The sequence below is a fragment of the Leptopilina boulardi genome, unplaced genomic scaffold (genome assembly GCF_019393585.1).
Source record: "Leptopilina boulardi isolate dan_hultmark-lab unplaced genomic scaffold, ZJU_Lbou_2.1 LbouV2_266, whole genome shotgun sequence".
In the NCBI taxonomy this organism is placed as follows: domain Eukaryota; kingdom Metazoa; phylum Arthropoda; class Insecta; order Hymenoptera; family Figitidae; genus Leptopilina; species Leptopilina boulardi.
In genome coordinates, this window is record NW_026137825.1 from 1,650,584 (window position 1) to 1,673,657 (window position 23,074).

Sequence of the window (23,074 nt, forward strand, 5' to 3'; positions counted from 1 at the left end):
TCAGAAAATTAATACACACGTAATAAAACTTTGAAATGATTCAATTTTAGATCAAATTAATAAAATGATAAAATTTGCATAATACTATTAAAAGAAAAAAAAAGACACTTCGAATGATAAGAATAAGGTCAAAAAACGGTTAACGATATATATATAAATCTAATGGTCAAATTTTCTGGGGCAGGGGGTTATTTAATTGAAGGTCATCGACATGTAAGAACCGTCCAAGGCGTGACTTCCGGTGTAGTATAGTGCCTTGGGTCATTGTCAATTCTTTAACTGTCACATTTATATATATACATAATATATATATATTTTTCGTCATGGTAGCCGAACTGTCAGTCATTTCTGCAACGACTACCAAGCAGAAAACAAGTTCGGACAATAATAATTTAAGTGACATTGTCATTAATCAAGACTCATTAAATTTTGATAATTCCATTAAAAAAAGACCAAAATGGATACAAACGGCAACTCGCGAACCAATTTATAGTGTTCTTGACGCTGAAGACAATAATAAGGATTATCATCAGCAACATTGTCGATTCAAGGACAATGTTGTTTTGATTACTGCATATAAAAGTTCTGTGGATTGTCAAAAAAAATTTCCTAGTGAGGAGAGAGTTCCTCCCGAAGGCAGATTTCATGTAATTATTATTTTTCACTGGAGGGAAATTTTAATTTCGGTTTTTTAAAGAATATTTTGTTTAAAATTAATTATAATTAAATTTTTCTGTAGCGTTTTTAGTAAACTTTACAATATTATTTAGTAAGGTTTCCAATACGTACTTTATGTAATAAAATTTAGATTTTAAATTTTGCATTTAATATTAAAATATTTTTTTAAAAAACCGAAATTTATTAAACAAATATTGATCTTGAAAATTAAAATAAAAAAATCTCCTTAGTGCGAAGAAGAAGATTCGAACCCTCTCTACAGTGTTATAAGAAAAAAGGAAATAAATCCACAACCGGAAGTTGTTTCAAGGCAAGAGGAACTACGAAAGTGGTTGCAGATTGCATCCAATCAGATTCCAGTATCGAGATTTAATTTTAATCACACTACTAAAATGTATTCACAAGAAAGAGATGAAAATATGAAAGATGGACGAAAAAAACCAATTTCCTCCCCTAGGGGTGTAGTGGGTCTTGTTGGTCCCTATAGAGTCACTCATAATTTAGCCGAGAGACGTGAATACATTTTACAAGAGGAGGAATTAGTTGAAGAAAACAGCGAATTTGTGAATGAATTTCACCAAAGTGAAGTAATTCGTGAAAGAGGAGAAATTCATAACAATAATAATGATAATAGTAATAATAATAATTATCAAGAGGAACATAGAAGAGCAAAATGGAGAATACGAGATGAAGATGAGGAAACTCTTGTTCCCGATTTGATGGTGAGAAATTTTCTTGATACCGTGGTTGTAGATGACGATTTGGAAATTAAGGATGATATGATCCAGGAGGTGGCTGAAAAAATTAAAGAATGGAAACAATTGGAAATGAGAAATACACCTGATCAGATGGAGGGAATTATTATTAATGGAAAACATGAAAGGGCCGTTGATGTTCCTGAGGCAATGGAAAGAGTTACGAAATCTTCCAATGTTTCCGGTGAGATTTAAAAATTTTTTTTTAGGTAAATTTTTCTAAAATTTAAAAAAGTTGACTCCCTCTCTTGACTTTTATCTCCTACTCTACTGTTATATCGTAAAAAAAATTAATTAATTAATTTTTAAATAAGGATACTAAAAGATTATTAATAATCAATTATTAATTTGGTTGACGTGTTATAAATTATTTACTCGTGTTGCAAAAAAGATAAAATAAAATGTGTCATATATGAGTTTGAAACGACTCGTGATACTTGTTAGGAAAATATACTTTTTTGACATATTTAATTTCTGTTTATATATTTTCTCTACGTATATGTATATATATGCGCAAAGAATTTATATTATAGCTACCGCTAGTCGAACATTTTTGTCCAACGATACCGTATAACACATCTGTCTTGCATACAAATTAGCGTCGCACAAGTATCTTCACTCTTGACCACATTTATTTACTCTTAATAGATGAAGACTACTTTCTATTTTTCAATATTTCAATTAACAAACTTTTTTGCTTTCATCCGCATATATATGTTTATATAGATTGAAATTATTTAATTTATTTTTATTTAATTTTTATTTGTATAATATTTCTAAAACACAGAAAAAAATCAGAAATTTGTATGTGAGAAGAAATTAAAACTATATGCATATAGAAAGTCGTTGAAGATGAAAAAAGATACTTCAATTTCGGTCTACAACTTTAAATCGGAAGTAGAAAAAAAATTTTCATGTAAGACACGTATCATTAGGTGCGAAAATAATATCCTATACGAGTAAAAATTAAATAAAAATAAAGAGATTAAATGTAAATTTAATTTAATATATTAAATTAAAAATCAATTATTTAATTAAACAGATCCGTCTATGGTAACCAAAAAATGTCCAAAAGTAATCTCTCTGAATATGCCATCATCATTTTTTTCGATCAAACGCGCGGAAAAATTATTATAAATAGATCAGTGTTTTCCGTTCGTAATTGATATTAATGAATGTGATGTGTGGTTATCCTTTAAAGTCTTTTTCCTTTTCTTTCATCGTTGAACTATTTTTTTATGTGTTTATGATGATGCGGCACAACTATATCAGCATCATTAAGTATATGATGCAGAGCATTTAGCATATAAGACTGGGACACACATAGGGAGATATGTCGAACACATGGTGCCACCGTTATGGACTTAGTTACTCATATGAAACCATCCAGTCACTGTTACACATAACTGATTTACGTTACAACTGCACCGCTACAAAACACCTCACGCATATCGTTGCAACTTCTATAACTTCTTGTATATATATATATACCTGCAATATTCACTTTACTATACAGTTAACCATTTATTTCGATAACGCGCACTTCTCACATTTCTGCTATTATTATAAATATATGTCCAATCACTATGAATAATAGTTATTTACGTTCAATAATTTTAATTTTTTTTTCTTGAAAGATTAAAATATTTTTTTTTCAATTGAATAATTAATTAAGACTAGTAAAATAAATAATTCATCTATTGGCATTGTGCCCAAATTCTGCCCTAAATTTAGCTTCGCCTACTCGGACTCATATTATTGATCCCGTCCACGTCCTTGACCCTTACATTTAACTTTTAGTATCCACCCCTTTTTTTGGCTCCGCCTATTCTTGCTTTGCTTAGCCCCACCTACATTTTTAATTATATGATTAATTTATTCGGGTATATTAAACGCCATCGTTACGTTAAACTTGGCTCCGCCCATTATCTTTGTCTCCGCCTATTATACCCCTCCCATTCTTTGGCCCCGTCTAGTTTCGTGTATTTAATCCTCCTATTTATATTTGACTCTGCCTGTTATACCCCTTCTATTCTTTGGCCCCGCCCACTTTTGTACATTTAACCCTCCTATTTATAGTTGACTCCTCCTATTCTTTGGCCCCGCTCAGTTTCGTGTATTTAATCCTCCTATTTATATTTGTCTCCGCCTATTATACCTCTTATATCCTTTGGCCCCGCCCACTTTTGTACATTTAATTCTCCTATTTATAGTTGACTCCGCCTATTATACCCCTCCTATTATTTGGCCCCGCCCAATTTCGTGTATTTACTCCTCCTATTTATATTTGACTCCGCCTATCATACGCCTTATGTTTCATGACCCTCCCACATTGTCCTCCATATAATTAGTTTCGTATATAAACTAATATAAACTTCCTTGCATATCTTTGGCCCCTCCTATTATGTCACTCCTTCTCTTTGGCCCCGCCCACATTGTATTCTATATAAAGTTTAGTGTACTTAATCTCGCCTATTTATATTTGACTCCGCCTATTATATCACTCCTTTGCTTTGTCCCCGCCCACATTGTCCTCTATATAATTGATTTCGCGTTTCTAATATCTGATATATCTTTGGCTCCGCCTATTATATCCCTTGTATTAATTAATTCTGCCTACATTGTCCTTCATATAGTTGATTCTTTTTATTCTATTGTTGATCATTAAATAATTAGAAAAATTCGGAAAAATTAAATTACAGCGGCAAATTGTGGTTTAAAGTTTGTGTAGGAATTTTTTTTAAATAAACGCGTTTTACTTTTATCTATCCTCCAAAATTGAAATAATAATTTTACATATAGTATTTAGAAGGAAAAAATTCTGCTATTAGTGATGATTTATATTTAAAATATATTATGCGATATTTGACAAGATAATGAAAAATTTCAAATTAAAAATTTTTTTTCTCTTATGGGGAAATGTATATAAAATTATTTTTGTAAATTATTACCATTAACGGTTTACTCTACTATTGCAAATCGTCGTGATAATTATGAAGCGTTACTGTTATAAAGAAGCATTAAGGACGAAATGATATCCCCCGGAAAGTCAATGTTCCTTCTCGATGAGAGGTAGGCTTTTCTCTTCTGTATTCTTGGTCATCTCACCATTCAGTCTTGTGACATTGTTAAGCGCGGTTTCACCGTGTTCGCAGAACCGTTAAAAGATAAATTCAAAAGGACAAAAATCTCGAACCATTCAGTAGTGTCTATTTGAGTTCCGCCGGTTGACATTGAGTACAAATCGTTATGGTGGATAAATAAGAATCACGAGAGTGTGCATGTAGATATAAATATTGTTTTTTAAAAAAAGGAATAAATAAAGTTTCTATACATTTTTTAAAAATAAAAAGTGCTTTTTTGAAAAATATAAAAATACCGAAGAAATTATTGTTTTCTTTTTTGGTGAACGGTTAAATGTTAGTTATTTTTTTCACAATTGAAAATAAAAACAGACATTTTAAGAAATTCAAATTTTTGTTTGAATGAGAAAAATTTTAATGTGATTTGAATTTTTTTTTGCTAAATTGAATGTTTTTTCAAAATATTAACACTTTTCTTCCTATTTTTATACAAAATTTAAAGTATTAATTTTTTTCAGTAATTTTTTGAGTAATTTTTTATTATATAAATTTTTTTGTATTAATAATTTTTACCAACGAAATTTATGAGAGTAAAAATTCTTCACCAATGAAATCCTCAAGTTAAATCTTAATTTAAATCCCTCTAAGGTAACTAATTAAAATAACTTTCTAATCACTTTTTTCAAATTAATTAAAAATATCAAATATAATTTTCTCGTTTTATAAAATGTATTTTTAATTTGTAAAATTGGAATTTTGTAAATTTGATAACTCTTGAATTAATATTTAATGTAATTTATTATTTTTTATATTTTATTATATTATTGTTGAAATATTTTTATCATTACTTATCAGATTTTATAAAAAATGAAGTGTTAATTTAATGCAATTATCAATTAAATTATTACTTTCTGAAAAGTTCTTTTCAACTCTTAATTAAGAAAATGAAATATAAAGAAAACTTATTTCAGTGATAAAATCCCGCGGAGCGGAGAAAATAAATTCGTTGATCATTGAGAAATAATTATTATATTTAGATTCGATCGAAATTATCGACCACGGCGAAACAACGTTTATCGACTTATGGATTTACCACAGATAGTCTTTACGAATCAGGTAATTTAGAAAAAAAAATGATTAATTATTACATTGCGTTTACAAACTGATTGTGTGAGAGGTAATAATTTTTTTCAACATAATTTTTCTAATAATAATATCAAACCATTTGTTCCTATTTGTATTTAATCTTAATTTCGTCTGTTCAAATTTTCATTTGATCGATTTCCCATTTAGTCGAATTTCTCATTTCGTTGAATCGATTCGTGTTATTTATTCGCACCTAAATGAAATGTTTTTCCCCTTAAGACTTTTTGAGAAAATCCTCAAAGTTATATTTTCTTTTACTATATTTCTAAAATGTCAAAAGACTAAATAAATCTTTCACATATCCTGAGCGTGAAGGATAATTCATAAATCATAAGGAGATTTCTCTTTTGTTTGTACCTTTATGACACGCAAGTGTTTCTTAATTTTTTTTAACAAAAAGATGAGAAAAGAATGTTAACGGTAATGAAAGAAAAAATAAATTAAAAAACATATATATATTTTTTTTTTAAGAAAGAGGAATAGTTGACCACAAAAAAGTCTTCTGTAGTGAAGTTTCTACTTCCGGAATAATTAACAGAAGCGTGTTAGCATATAGAAAGGGAATGGAAGAAAAAAAATAAAAGTGGGGATTACAATTTACAAGTGCCGGATAAGTTTGATAATCATCGCGACCTTAAAAGTTATCAGGACGAATTTCCAAAGAACAAAAATGAGAGAGAAATCTACATTACGCCAACACAGTGAATGTTTCCTTGTGTAAAAATTATTATTGTTCATTACTTTTCATTTCACCGTGCACCTACAAAACTTGAATCTTTTTTTCTATCTTTTAAAAATATTTAAAATAAATTTTAAATTATTTGAATCAAATTCTGATTAAAATTAATTGATAATTAATTTTAAAAAATTCTAAATAAATAATTTTTGTAGTTAAGTACTAGTTAAATAAATAAATTATTTATTTCTTTAAATAACGATAAAAATAATAAGGAGTTTAAAAATATTAAATGAAGCAAATTGGATGGAGGACAATGTGGGCGGGATAATAAATAAAAGGCGTATAATGGGCAAAGTCAAATGTAAGTAGGCGGGGCAAACTAAAAGGAGTGAGATAATAGGCGGGGTCAAAGATATGCAAGGGAATTTAATTTGCCAAACCAATTATATAGCGGACAATGTGGGCGGAGAAAAGGAATAGTAGGCGTATTATAAGCGGAGACAAGTGTAAGTAGGCGGGGCCAAAGCAAAGGAGTGATATAATAGGCGGAGCCAAAGATATGCAATGAAATTTAATTTGCGAAACCAATTATACAGAGGACAATGTGGGCGGGGACAAGGAATAAAAGAATCCCTCCTATAAATAGAAGGGAGAATATATACGAAATTTTTATATACAAGACAATGTGGGCGGGGCCAAAGCATAGGATTGATATAATAGGCGGAGCCTAAGTTATGTAATGAAACTTAATTCGCTAAACCAATTACGTAGAACAATGTGGGCGGTTTTAAATAATGGAAGGGACAGAATGGGCTGAGTCAAAGAAGGGAAGGGGTCAAATACGCGAAACCAATTACACGAAAGACAATGTAGGCAGAGATAAGTAGTGAAAGGGATAGAATAGGCGGAGCTAAATACAGAGAGGGGAAAAATGTTAGTTTATTAAACATTAATCGATTTTTTTTATTTTTATAATAAATAATATAAAAATTCATGGTTATTTTTGTTTCGTAAATAAATTTTATGCTGTTTGAATAAAAAAATTGAAATAATTTTATTTTTTTTTTTAATTTCATTGAATCGTATTTAGGATATATTTGAATAAACTTATTGAGAATTTAAAATGAGAGTCACTGTTTTTTTATAGCTCTCTTGAGCGTGTTATATATCCAAAGCACAAACGAACGGATCTTTTTCAAAGAATAAGTGCAAATGGACTTTCGGTTTAGCATCAAACAGGTAGACTTGAAATTAATTTCCCTGCTTGTATCCCTTTTACTTCTCTGCCTTATAATCGAAACAATTTCACAGACCTTTCTATATATTTCCATTATTTAAAAAAATCACTTTTTATTTTTTATATTTTTTGTTACTGTTTTTATTATTTATTAATTCAAATTGGAAAAAAAATATTTTATAGTTGTTTAAAATAATTATAATTTTGTTGTATACTGAATAATTGTTCTAAATTTAATTTTTACTTTAATGGTTTATTTTTACTCGCCTTTCACCTTGTAGGATTTTCTTGTTTCCTTTTTTCTTTATCGTCATATTCATCAAAAAAAACATCTGAATAAAATCTCGGTGAATTCGTATATGCATTATCGTGTGCAATCTGCAAAACGCAAATCATTATTTATGAACTAAGAAAAGATCGTCTAGACTAAATCATATATATATTTTTTATAATTATAAAAAGAAAGAGAAATGAAAGCTTCATATTTGAATAGAGAACTACTTCAAAAAATTTCATTTTTATATTTATAGAAACTACACGCAAGTGGAACAAGTTTAAAGTAAATAGAGAGAATTACGATTGGGATATATCATTTTGTAGTTTTAAAAATTCGTTTAAGTTGTTAAATTTGTTTCGGGGAAAAAAAACCTTTTACATGATTGTTTTAGTACTTTTTGTATTTTGTATTTTTTTGTAAAAATTATTTTATTTTATAGAATTTGCAAATTGTTGTGATGAGTTCTACATTTTATTGGCATATATATTTATATATATATTTATTATATTAGAAGTAGGTAATTTTTCATGCATGAAAAAAATCGACACGTGCCCACGATAATTATAATAATATAAGTCAAGTAGCTTCTCACAATGTTCTCATAATATCTGTGTAATTTGTTATACTTGAGTGTTCATCATTAACACCGTAGAATTATATATGCATGCAGTTACGTAGACTCATTTGTTCTCATTAACATAATAATTGTCCGCTAATTTTGTGTTTTATCCCAAAATAATAAATACAGACATAATTTTCATATTTTCGTTGTAATTTTAGATTACATTACTATAATTTAAATTACAATAGTAGAAAAATATTAATATTCTATATTGGGACATAATTAAAATTTAGCATCAATTATAATTATTTTTTATATAATAGATTAGAAAAATTAAAATAGGATTTATTTTTTTCTTGGTATATTTCTCAACACATTTAACTTCAAAATGCTTTTGATTTTGTTTGCATGCAGTGGCAATAAAAAGGAAAAGTCAGAGAATGTTATATTGAGATGATGTATATATAAATGATAATTTTTTATAGACAATAAAATTGTATGAGTATAATAAAAGTTCACTATATCTATATATATATATGATTATCTAGAGCAAAATATGGAAAAACCTTTACATTTTCCCAAGCATGGATATTCTCAATTTTACGGGTTTGTGAATCTTTTCCACAACTATTTTAATCGACGAAGCAAAATGCGCGCATTCGCATTGCGTGTATCACGCAATTATCACCATTATATTTTTCTCATTGAATCAAGATAAAAGTACTAAGACAGAAACATGTTTTTTATCATTGAATTTTATGTTTTTTTCTTGTAAAACATATATATATACATATATAACCAATTCTTCCTGAGAGTGAAGAAATGATTAATTATGGCGCTCATTGCATTGCGTATATATACAAATATTTTTCTTCTAATTTTCATTTGAATATATTTATCTCATTTAAAATGAATTATAAAGTATTTTAATGCCTTAAATGTTGAGTAGTATTTAAATCATTTGTTTTTTTTTAATTCTTGGAATTTTTTCCAATAGAAAGTAGCAGTAGAGAAATATAGGTTATGGTTTAAGGGAAATATTTGGGAATGTGTGAAGCGCATGAGTTAGAAAAGGACAAAGATTAATGTCCTTTTCTATCTCATGTTTGGGAAACTATTGTAGGGTTCGTAATTACATTGATGGAAAAAAACTGTTGTGGAAGCAGCTTAATGATCGATATATATCGATTCAAAGCAGCACTTGATTGGTTGGTTCTTGTAGAAAATTTTTTTCTCCCAACAGAAAGTTTTGTTTTCGCTTAACAAACGGTTATGACCTATAATTATTCAATAAAATCAATAAAAAAAATACTAATTAACAATTATTTTTCAAACTATTTAAAGAATTTTTATGAAAAACAAACGTGATTGAAATTTAAAAAAAAAAAAAAGAAAAAATTTTTAAAGATCATTTCTTGAGATCATTACTGAATTCGTATGAAATCGGTCATTCCCCGTGTGTTAACTAGCGGCTATTATATGGTGTTCGGAACAGGTATATATAAATGCAATGGCAAGTGATTTCAAGGGAATGAACACCGTAATTGGCCGGGCATATAAAGATTCGTTTGTGGTGGTTATAATCGCATCGAGACCGAAGAAAGTTGTTTTTCAATGCCCTGCAGGCAGGCGCAATTGTTTTAACGCCCGCGAAGATGACCAAGATCTGTATATATATATATATATATATATATATATATATATATATATATATGTATACCATTTCCATTGTTATATACTCGCGCTTTTACCGCTCAAGCCAATTTGTTCCAATCGCATTTGCATTCAAGTGAAAGGATTTTGCCTTCTTGATACGATACATATATAAAAATATATATCGAACAAAACTTATAAAATATACACATTAAACTCTCACTGTCAATAAAGCTTCCTCACAAAATTCACTGAATTCATTAGAATTTTAAAATACTTTTTATATTTTCTGAAAAACATTTTACGGTTCATTTATTTTTTTTATATAAATTTAAATCTCATGTAATATTTATAAAAAAAGAAATTTGCTCGAATTTTCGATTTCGCTTTTAAAAAAAAATAATTTTAGATTATTGTGAAAATAATCGTAAATGTAATTAAATTTAAATAAAAATTCGTGTATTTAATTTTCTTTTAGAAAAAATTTTAGCGTAGAGATGAATAATAAATTTATTTGAGAAAGAAAAAAAGTCGGTAACTGTCGATAACAGGGATCTGCAATTGAAAAATTTGCAATTTATAATTTAAATTGAATTTGAATTGAATTATAAATTGAATTTTTATTTTTTATAATAAAATTTTAAATTAAAGGTAAATGTAATTAAATTTAAATAAAAATTCAAGTATTTAATTTTCTTTTAGAAAAATTTTAGCTTAGAGATGAATAATGAATTTATTTGGGAAATAAAAAAAGTCGGTAACTGTCGATAACAGGGATCTGCAATTGAAAAATTAGTCATTTATAATTTAAATTGAATTTGAATTGAATTATAAATTGAATTTTTATTTTTTATAATAAAATTTTAAGATAATAATTTTTTTTTTGTTTCAGCGAGTAATGAACAACATGACAAAGATAGTTTGAACGAAACAGGTAGCATAACGGGTGGAACAGTGGAGGGTGCACCTGGAGGTAGCCCCGGAAGGGGTGAAAGATCAAAGGAAACTGAACCTTCTGCACAAGAGCCTTCCTCGTCAGCAGTGCCTCCAAGATCTTTAGTTTCGAGGATACTATCCAGGGCAAGGTCACCTGAAGATATTTTAGATAATTCTGAACCATTGTAAGTTTTAATTATATTATTATTATTTTTAATAAGCATTTAAAATTTTTTATATATTGTAATATTGTAAAATTTAAATTGATAATTTTTTTTTAATTTCCTTTATTTCACACTTTTTTAAAATATATTCAAAAAAAATTATAATTTTCTTTTTACATATATATTTTATTAAGAATTCATATTTTATAATTAAATTATATCGTCAGTTTGTATATTAATCAATATTGTTTTTAATTCTAGAAAAAAAAACTAATCTTTAGAAAACTAAATCGTAATTCAATCAAGTTAATGAAAACGAATAGATGGCACAAAACAGAATACACAACACCTTTAACATTTCTCTTAACTTAAAAAAAAATTTTTTTTAATTTTTGTTTTTTACTTATCGCATTTTTAGATAATAAAAATTATTATTATTATTATAATTTTTGAAAAAATGAAATCGGAAAAATACTAAAATTATTTTTGTAAAATTAAAATGGGAAAAAAGATAAAATCATTTCTAAATTTCAATTTGACAAGCAGACTAAAATATTAGAAAAAGTATCAAAGAAATTTTTTATTTAAGGTATAGTGAAATTATTTATTAATTATTAAATCTTATTAATAAATAATTAAAATAAATTCAGTATCAAAATAATGAAGAAAAATATTAAATATAAATTAGAATTATGAATTTATAATTACTAATAAATTAATAAAAAATTTTAAAATAACATGGAAAAAAATTAAATTTTCAGGATTTGTCTTTTTTTTGTTTGCATTTTAAATAGAAGAGGGGGAAGTTTAAAGGTAATTTCCAATGTTTAGTTAAGATGATTTTATATAGCGGAGATAGGTAACAAAAAATAACGGTGAAATTGTATAAATGGTGTATAAATACGGTTACAACACTTGTTACGAGAATTATGACGTTTAAATGATAAAGTAAAGCAAAACCGTAACAAAGACTTTTTTTTGCATCATGCAAATGAGCATTCCAAAGTTTATAACGGACAAGATGTAAATTTCTAAATCTTATCAAAAAAAAAAAAAATTCTCGCCATTATATATACGTAAATGATGACTTTCTCTCAACTTACTTTTCTCTTTTCCCGTTTCTCGAACATTTAATATATTGAATTGTGAGCAAAATTCAAATTCAATAGTCTATCTAAAAAAAAAAAAAATTTATCTTCAATAAAAATTTCTTTGGTCTCATAAATTTTTTGTAACAAAAAAAAATTCAGGAGGTAATTTACCTTTTTTTTAAAAAAGTATTTTAAAATTTTTAATCTATTTCGCCTGTTTTTGAAAAGTAGCAGTTTTCATTTTTTTATTGACAAATTAAAATTCTATTTATTTATTTATTTTATTACAAATAAAAATTTCCTTTCGTACAAAAAAAGTACTAAAACAACGATAAAAAAGAAAAAATTTTACAAAAATAATTTTTATATTTTTTCGAAATAATAATTTTATGAAAAAAATATTTTTTGTTTTATTTTTAAAACGTACAATTTTTCGATTTGGAATATATAAAAATAATAATACTAAAACTAATAATAATAATAATAATAGTAATTCAAATAAATATGGAGACAAAAATTTAATTTATAAAAATATAGAACTCAAAAAAATACAATCAGGAATTTAGTTAGAATTAAAAAAAAAATACGTGACTTTTGATTTTTTTTTGCAAGTTCGCAATTATGGATCGTACTATCAAATGTTTACGGGGAACTCGTGGTAATAATGATGATGGCCCTGTGCCTCGCCGAGGTGATGGATACACCTGTGCCTTTACTCAGCTTACAGGTAATTTTAAACACCTGGTTTTCTAAACTCAATTATCTCTTTTGATTGAAGTAAAATATATTTTCAAAAAAAAAAATTGATAACAAAAAGAAAAGTCCACATAGAAAAAAAGCTATATGAAAAGAAATGATTATAAATTACAGTAATAATAATAATAATTCATTTTGTAAAAAAAACTTATGGGAATAAATAATAAATAAATAAAAAAGTATTTTGAGAAATTTTTTTTTTTTTTTTTCTTCTCTTCATAGGGAATATTCCTGATGTATATGTATATTGGAAGCATAGTCGTAATCATAAGCATCTACCTCTGGGTCTTAATAGACAGTTGTCGAAGTTTGGGAAGTAGTGGAATTGGAATTGATGACGCTGAACTCGGTGGAGCTTCACTCACGAGATTTGGATCCCTTAAAAGAGCTCATATTTCACGCTCGAGAACCACAACCACTAGTTTTTACATTCGAGTTGGGGCATTACGTAAGTTTTGCCAACATTTAAAAAAAAAATTCGTTTTCACCGAAAAAAAAGAAAGTAATTGAAATTTATGTTTATTTAAAAAAAAGGAAATCACAGCCCTAGGAACTGATTTTGTTAAATAACAAAAATTTTTTAAAAATAAAATATCATTACAAAAAGAAAATATTTTCCACAGTTAAATTTTGGGCAAATTTTTGATTTTTTCTCTATTTTTTTTTTGAATTTAGAAAAAGAAAGTAATTTTATTTCTCGTATTTTTTTTTACATTATTTAAAAAAAAATAATTAATTTTTAGAAAAAAAATAATTAATTTTTAGAAAAAAAATAATTAAATTTTTTCCTTAGAATTTTATAATTTTTATTATATAGTAATTTTTTGCAAATTTTATTTTAAGTTATTTTCTATTTTTGATTTAATTTTGTTTTATTTTATTATTTTTAATTGAATTTTACTATTTTTGAATTTTGGTATTTTTTTTTTTTTTTTTTTGAATTTTGCAGAAAAAAGGGAAAAATTTATAAATTTTTTTTTCCTTTTAGAATAGAATTTTTTTTTTTTATAATTTCTAAATAAATAATTTGTTAGTAATTTTTTATAAATTTTTTTTTTACTAGTTTTTGGCCTGGCTACTCTAGTCTTTAATGGACTGGAAATGGCAATGCATTCAATGATGCAAGGAGCATCTTGTCTCAGTGATATCATTTTCGTTCATCCCGTTCTTCATGGACTCTTCACTTTTCTACAAATGCATTTTCTTTTCGTTAATTCGCAAGTATGTTGAAAAAAAAACAAATTTCTTTCCCACAATCACAATCTTTCCAAACCTTTGGAAATTTTTCATAATAGAATTTTTTTTTAAGAAACTGTGAAATACTTTAGTTTAAATAATAGAAAGATAATAAAATAACGAAATATTAAAAAAAAAGTTAATATTTAAATATTTTTTTCCATATTGAAATTACTTTTTTTTTAATAAATATTTTTCAAATTTAATGTTGTAAATTTTTTATGATTTAGAAATTACGGGAATAAAATTGATTTAATGGAGTTTTTTTCTAAAAAATTTTGTTTTTTTTTTATTTTTATTAATAAAATAAATATATTTTTTGCAGGTCCTCGTGGAGAAATTTGGATTAGCGGCAAGATTTGGTTTCACTCATTTGGCCGCAACAAATATAGCCGTATGGATTCGTTTAATAATTTGGGATTCTGCATTGGAATGGACCTATTTTGTTCATCTTGCTCAAAGGGGACCACAAACATCATCGTCTCCTCTTCATCTTCGAGGTTTTCCCCAAACATTAACGAGGCACACGCGAGATGTTTTAGGTAATTTTTTTTTTTATTAATTTCACTTCAAATAACAATAATAATAAAAATACCAAAATAATAATAATAATAATATCCCAAATTATATTTACAAAATATTGGAGACTAAAAATGAAATTTGAAATTAAAAAAATAAATTGTTTTTAAACATTTTTAATAAAAACTGTAAAATTAAAAATTCTGAATTTGTTTTTTAATATTTCACAGGAAAAAGAGTAAATAATTATTAAAATATAATAATTAATAAATAAAATTTATTTATTTAAAAAAAAAATTTTTTTTTCTATGTCTCCAAGTGGATTTTTTTTAATATTTTTTTTAATAATTTTTTTTCAGGCGAAGGATTAACAGGAGATAATATGTATAAAATTTATGAACCAATTTCCAAAGAACAAATCGCACAAGTTGTTGCATTGCAAGATTGTCTTAATGGCAGTTCTTTGGGTCAATTATGGACTTCAAGTTTGCCTTTTTTGTATCCATTTATTGTTCAATTCAGGCAAGTGATTTTTTTTTATTTATAATTTTTAAAAGGAAAATAATTATTTTATAAATTATTCATCTATTAATTACAATTAATTAATAATTGATTATTATTTATTAATTAACTGGCCTCGGATTACACGACTTTTTCGACTTTTACCGACTTTTTTTTCAAAAATACGACTTTTTTCGAGTTATTTTAATAAAATGCGACTTTTCGACTTTTTTACAAAATTTTAAAACAAAATACGTTTTTTTAAAGATACAATGCAAATCTTCTTTATTTCAATTATTTAACAAATTTTTAACTAAAATTCTTCCCTAAATTAATTATTTTTAATAATTTTAATGAAATTCTTCACAAATTCAATTATCTTTAACTATTTTTGAATTAAAATTTTTATGAAATTTAATAATTGTTTATAATTTAAAAAAAAATTAGCAAATAAAATAACAAAAAATGTTTAATTCAAAATCATTTGAAATTAAATTATTTGCAAAAATTTTAATTATTTTTAATAATTTTTTATAATATTCTTCGAAAATTCAATTATCTGAAAGCATTTTGCAATGAAAAAAAAATTTGAAAGTTCAATTTTTGTGTGTAATTTCTAATAAATTCTTCAGTTATTTTCACAAAATTTCAATAGAAATTCAATTATTTTCAAAATTTTAAATTCAAAATCAACTAAAATTCAATTATTTTCCAACGTTTCAATTCAAAATCAATTAAAATTCACTTATTTTCCAATATTTCGATTGAAATTACATTATTTTCAAAATTTTCAATTAAAATCAACTAAAATTCATTTACTTTCAAAAATTTTAATTCAAAATCAACTAAAATTCAATTATTTTCAAAAATTTCAATTCAAAATCAATTGAAATTTAATTATTTTCGAAAATTTCAATTTAAAAGCTTTTAAAATTTAATTATTTCTAAAAATTTCCATCTAAAATTTTTTGAAATTTAATAATTTCAATTATAACTCTCGTGAAATCAAATTATTTTTAATGATTTTTATAATATTCTTCGAAAATTCAACTTTTTGAAACCATTTTTCACTTAAAAAGTTTTCAAATTATTGTATTTTTGTCTGCAATTTCTAATAAATTTTTTAGTAACAGAAATCATGAAAAATTTTAAATTAAAAATCACTTGAAATTCAATTTATTTCAAAAATCTAAATTGTAAATCTTTGAAAATTCAATTACTTTTTGAAAATGTTATCTATAAAATTATATTTGATAAATTATTTTTAGTTTTGTAAAATTTAATTATTGTCTGAAAATTAACCAAATCTTTTGAAATTCAATCATTTCTAAAAATTTCAACTTTAACTCTTACAAAATTATTATTATTTAAAAAAAAAAATTTTTAATAAAAAATCTTTAAAATTTGATTAAGTTTTTGCCTGAAATTATTTTGATCATCAAAACTAAAAAAAACTATGACAAAATTTGTAATTCGAATAAATTGCTTAAATCAGACTTCAACAAATTATAAAAATGTTACTTCAAGAATTTTTATAATTTGTTCTACTTAAATAAAATTTTGAAAATTTGTCTTACAAATTTAATTGTGAAATATTGAAAATAAATTTTCTTGATAATATTTTTATAGTATTATTCTCATTACAGAATTAATAAAATGAATTTAATTAACATTAGTTATTTAAAGTAAAATATTCATTAACCAATTCAATTTTGTTAAAATAAAAAAAATCGACTTTTTCGACTTTTTTTGGGATTATAAATCGACTAAAACGACTTTTTTTGTGCCTTAAAGTCGATCCGACGCCTGAATTAATAATTCTTTTTTTTTTAAATAATTTTTAATATTATTTAGAAATTAAATTAGGGTCAACCGGGGTAAATCCGAACGCTTTTAGTAAGTTTCAACAATAACATAAGTTTTTTCTTTAAAAAAAAAAATACTTCCGGTATTCTGGTGCATGAAGTTGTTACTTTACTTCCATAGAACAATTTTATGGGGTAGAAAAAATTTTTGATAAATTACAATCGCAGGAAACTTAGATTTACCTCGATACTTTGCAACTTTCCTAAAATACCGGGGTAAATACGAACGCCACTGTATTTCAGAAAAATCTTAGGGAAAATAAATTTAAAGTATTGCAATTGTTAAACTTATATAAAAACTCAAAAAAAATACGATAATAAACCTATTATGTAATAATGCATCATATATAAATACAAAAATCAAACAGGTTAAAAATTAAAATGCATTACACAATTAAAACCTTTAATAACTTTAACAAATCATAACGGATTTTTGCAAAACTTGGTACAGAAAGTATTTTGGAGTGATTGAATGTAAATACAAAAATAGAAGTCAAATTTTTTAAATTCAAAATGGCGTACTTTCCTAAAACTTATTTTTAAAAATGATCGAATTTGCTAACCCTGAAACCCCCCGAGTAACAATTTTCGAGCGAATCCAATGAATTTTTTAATTCTCGTCCGCCATTTTGAATTTTGAAAAACTGACTTCAAATTGGTAATTAGCGACCCCAAAAACCGTAGAATACCAAATTTTATTAAGATCCTGAAAAACTTTTTTCAACAAACCATTTGGCAAAAAAAATTGAAACACTCCTTCGAGAGAACAGAGATTAAGTTTCTGCTTATTAATTACTAACGAGGATACGTATAGAAAGAAAAAACTTTTTTCTATGTACTTTTATAATGTTAAAATAATAGTGTAATGAAATAAAAACAATTTTGTGTGGCTCTGATGTAAAAAAAAATTATTGAAAATACCGTTCGGATTTACCCCGGTTTTCCAATTTTCCTGGGTAAATACGAACGGTCTGATATTATTAATAAAATTTTACAGAAGGCAAGAATGAAAAATAGTTTCTGTTCTAGTATTCATAACAAACAATTATAAATAGTAAATTAAATTTTTAGCTTCTTTTTCTTCAAATACGAGACAAAATACTGAAAGAGTGTCATCTTTGATTTTCAATCTTTTTTTTTTGCAATACTCGTTATCTTTGTTTATGCTGTTGCTAATTAACAAACGAAAAATGGGATAATACTTAGAATCTCTTGAAGAGGATCTGAGGTAAAAATTCTCATATTGAACTTATTTTTAAAAATTTTAATTAAGCTGAAATAATTAGCGTTCGGATTTACCCCGGCTGACCCTAAATTAGTTTTTCGTTTATTCAAAAAAGAAAAATGTATTTATCAATTTTTTTCTTTTTTTAGTTTAATAGCGGCTGCCGTGACATTTGTAATGGGACAAAATGTCGGTCGAAATCGTTTAACACATAAGCACAAATTCCTCAGTAGTGAGTATATTAATTTTATTTTAAATATTATATAACGAAATTTTTTATTGTCAACGAATAATAATCAATGAAATTAATATTAAAATTAAATTAATATTCAATTGAAATTAAAATAAAAAATTGTTATTTTCAGTGAAAGACCTGACAATACACAACAGAGCGAATTGCGATGGTTCGAGTAAAGGTCTATTTTTAGGAATTTTATGCATGGTCGCTGGTATTGTTGTTATTTTAATATTTCTCGTTGTTAGGGAAGATGAAAATTTTCCACCCTCAACATTATCGTGGCTAACATGTGGCACTCTAATTGCAATATTGAGTCTCAGTGGTCTAATGACGGCAAGTGGTTTAGTGCAAATTCGTCAAATGTCAATTGTATCAAGAGCATCAGCGACACTCGATACATTATTGTCAAATATTTCATTATTTGGCATTCAACTTTATTCGGTATTTACAATTGTCGTTTGTATTTGTTGTATTAATTGGACAATTGACAATGACGATTCACAAGTACGTCATATAATGTTATTGTCAGCGTCGATACTTCAATTATTACAAAGTTATGCACAAAGTACATTAATGGCTGAGGCAACAAAAAGATCGTGTATAACACGTTATCAAATGATGTCAAAACCAGCGCGACAAGTTATAACATTTTTATTATTTAGCAATGCAGTACTTTGGGCATTTGACACTGTTATTATTCACAATTGGATATCACAAGAAGTTCAATTGAGATTTTTTGGCGTTCTCGCTTGGGGTATAATATCGAGAATTGGATTGCCATTGTTGATATTTTATCGTTTTCATAGTTGTGTTTTATTGTTGGAAATTTGGAATAAATGTTACAGAACGCCACGTGGTGAACATCCACTTAACTGACGACAAGAAATGACTCCAAGGTTACTCGTCTCTAGGTATGTTGAGAAAAAAAAAATATTTAAAAAAAAAAAACAACATTTACAGACCTCGGATTATATTTTTTTCGAATTATTTTAATAAAATGTGACTTTTTCGACTTTTTTTACATTTTTCTTACAAAATTTAAAAAACAAAATACGTTTTTTTTTTTGTATACAATGCAAATCTTCTTTATTTCCATTATTTAAATTTAATTTAATATTTGCAAAAATTTCAATTATTTTCAATGATTTTTTAAAATATTTTTCGAAAATTCAATTATTTGAAAGAAATTTTTCAATTAAAAACTTTTGGAATTCAATTTTTTTTTTATGTGATTTCTAATAAATTCTTAATCAATAGAAATCTTTAAAAATTTCTCTTACTAAAATTATTGTTTCAAATTTAACACAATCTTTTGAAATTCAATTATTTTCAAAAAATTCAATAGAAATTCAATTATTTTCAAAATTATAAATTCAAAATCAATTAAAATTTTCTAAAATTTCAAATGAATTTCAATTATTTTCAAAGTTTTTAATTTAAAATCAACTAAAATTCAATTATTTTCCAAAATTACAATTCAAAATAAATTAAAAATCAATTATTTTCCAAAATTTCAATTCAATATCAATTGAAATTCAATTATTTTCAAAATTATTAATTCATAATCAATTAAAATTTAATTATTTTCCAAAATTACAATTCAAAATAAATTAAAAATCAATAATTTTCCAAAATTTCAATTCAATATCAATTAAAATTCAATTATTTTCAAAAAATTCAATAGAAATTCAATTATTTTCCAAATTATTAATTCAAAATCAATTAAAATTTAATTATTTTCCAAAATTTTAATTGAGTTTCAATTATTTTCAAAGTTTTTAATTTAAAATGAACTAAAATTCAATTATTTTCCAAAATATCAATTTGAATTTCAATTATTTTCAAAGTTTTTAATTCAAAATGAACTAAAATTCAATTATTTTCCAAAATTTCAATTCAATATCAATTAAAATTCAATTATTTTCTTAAAATTCAATAGAAATTCAATTATTTTAAAAATTATTAATTCAAAATCAATTAAAATTTAATTATTAACCAAAATTTCAATTATTTTCAAAGTTTTTAATTTAAAATCAACTAAAATTCAATTATTTTCCAAAATTACAATTCAAAATAAATTAAAAATCAATTATTTTCCAAAATTTCAATTCAATATCAATTGAAATTCAATTATTTTCAAAATTATTAATTCATAATCAATTAAAATTTAATTATTTTCCAAAATTACAATTCAAAATAAATTAAAAATCAATAATTTTCCAAAATTTCAATTCAATATCAATTAAAATTCAATTATTTTCAAAAAATTCAATAGAAATTCAATTATTTTCCAAATTATTAATTCAAAATCAATTAAAATTTAATTATTTTCCAAAATTTTAATTGAGTTTCAATTATTTTCAAAGTTTTTAATTTAAAATGAACTAAAATTCAATTATTTTCCAAAATATCAATTTGAATTTCAATTATTTTCAAAGTTTTTAATTCAAAATGAACTAAAATTCAATTATTTTCCAAAATTTCAATTCAATATCAATTAAAATTCAATTATTTTCTTAAAATTCAACAGAAATTCAATTATTTTAAAAATTATTAATTCAAAATCAATTAAAATTTAATTATTAACCAAAATTTCAATTATTTTCAAAGTTTTTAATTTAAAATCACCTAAAATTCAATTATTTTCCAAAATTACAATTCAAAATGAATTAAAAATCAATTATTTTCAAAAATTTCAATTTAAAATCAATTGTAATTGAAATCTAACTATTTTCAAAAATTTCAATTTAAAAGCATCTAAAATTTAATTATTTCTAAAATTTTCCGTCTAAAATTTTTTTGAAATTTATTTGTAATTTCAATTATAACTCTCCTGAAATTTCAATATTTTTTAATGATTTTTACAATATTTTTCGAAAATTCAACTATCTGAAACCATTTTTCACTCAAAAAAAGTTTTCAAATTATTATAAATTCTTTTCTGCAAATTTTTAATAAATTTTTCTAGTGAAATCATCAAAAATTTGAAATCAAAAATCACTTGAAATTCAATTAATTTCAAAAATTAAAATTGTAAATCTTTGAATATTCAATTACTTTTACAAAAATATTATCTAAAATTATATTTTTGATAAATTATTTTTAATTCTTTAAAATTTAATTATTGTTTGAAAATTAACAAAATCTTTTGAAATTCAGTTATTCTAAAAAATTTCAACTTTAACTCTTCCAAAATTATTATTATTTAAAAAAAAAAAAAATTTTTATTAAAAAATCTGTAAAACTTGATTATAAGTATTGCCTGAAATTTTTTTAACCATCAAAACTAAAAACTATATGACAAAATTTTTTAATTCCAATTAATTTGCGTAAATCAAATTAAAAAAAAATTATAAAAATGGAAGTTTAAGAATTTTTGCTATCCTACTTATATAAAATTTCTGATAATTTGTCGTACAATTAGTTCGATTCTAAAATATTTGAAATAAATTTTCTTTGAAAGGAAATTTGGTGAAAAAAAAACAATAATTTTCAGATCAAAATTAAAAAAACATCGTCGAAAAATGGTGGAAAAAATTCAAAACAATTTCAATGAATCGCAACGAAAATTTAGTGAATCGGAGATTCCACTTTTTAAAAATTTGGTGACCTTGGAATCAAATTTTTTACCTCATCATTATCCTTATATGGACAGTGCCAGTTGGCTTTATCTTGATCCAAATCCATTGATTCAAATTGAAGCGCCAGTGATGCATTCTCATAATGTTGATTATGCATTGCCAACACCGCGACGAAAGACAATTTCTTGTAATCATCATCATCATCATCATCATCATAATCATCATAATGATCATTACAATAATGATAAAAATCGTCAACAATATTGTCGTCATCGTCGCGTTGTCAGTGATCCTGGTTGGAATAATAGGAATATTTTAAATTCCACAAATTTAAATAAACAACACAGAAGAGTTTCCAGTTATCATCAGCAACAAAATGATATTTTTCTTAAGGAAACAATTAAAGAACGAAATAATGATGATTCGTTGACATCCACTTTCAGAAAAGTGCCATGGCATTCCAATTTGCACATGCTCAAAATTCGACGGACTTGAGAATATAATTTTCCTTTTTTTTTTTATTAGAGAGAAAAAAGATTTTTTTTTTCATTTTGAGAACTACTATTTTTTCTAAAGAATGAGAATTTGTAGCAAAAAGAAATTTTTCTATTTTGAAAATATTTTTTTTTTTTAAAGGAATAAGCTAAAATAGTTTTAGAAATTTTTTTGGAAATTTTTTTTTAAAATTTTTCTCTTTTTTCCAAAATTTTGTAAGTATTATTTTAATATTTACATAATTAATCAATTATTTTTGAATAGGTGTGAAATTTAAATTTACTTTTTTTTGAATTTTAGTTTTCTTTTTTTTTATTTTTTACTAAAAATAGAAAAAGGAAATCAATTTTCCAGAAAAAAAAAATGCGAAGAAAAATTTTTGGAATTTTTTTTTTTA

General features: G+C 24.5%; 1 protein-coding gene across 1 annotated transcript; it reads left to right on the forward strand.

The window, feature by feature from the left end:
* The first annotated feature begins 323 nt into the window (after positions 1–323).
* On the forward strand, positions 324–22,244 carry LOC127281237 (proton channel OtopLc-like). The gene is made up of 11 exons (XM_051304853.1): positions 324–647; positions 909–1,617; positions 10,963–11,191; positions 12,874–12,988; positions 13,240–13,465; positions 14,081–14,238; positions 14,579–14,795; positions 15,132–15,294; positions 18,513–18,595; positions 18,729–19,512; positions 22,098–22,244. The coding sequence occupies exons 1-10, from the start codon at positions 324–326 to the stop codon at positions 19,475–19,477; spliced, it is 2,973 nt and encodes a 990-aa protein (XP_051160810.1). The 3' UTR covers positions 19,478–19,512; positions 22,098–22,244.
* Positions 22,245–23,074: the final 830 nt, after the last annotated feature.

Excerpts from the sequence above, each read along its gene's own strand:
- LOC127281237 (XM_051304853.1), top strand. The coding sequence starts at position 324 with ATGGTAGCCGAACTGTCAGTCATTTCTGCAACGACTACCAAGCAGAAA. Across the intron at positions 13,466-14,080 it reads CATTCGAGTTGGGGCATTAC|TTTTTGGCCTGGCTACTCTA; the intron begins GTAAGTTTTGCC and ends TTTTTTTACTAG. Across the intron at positions 15,295-18,512 it reads CCATTTATTGTTCAATTCAG|TTTAATAGCGGCTGCCGTGA; the intron begins GCAAGTGATTTT and ends TTCTTTTTTTAG.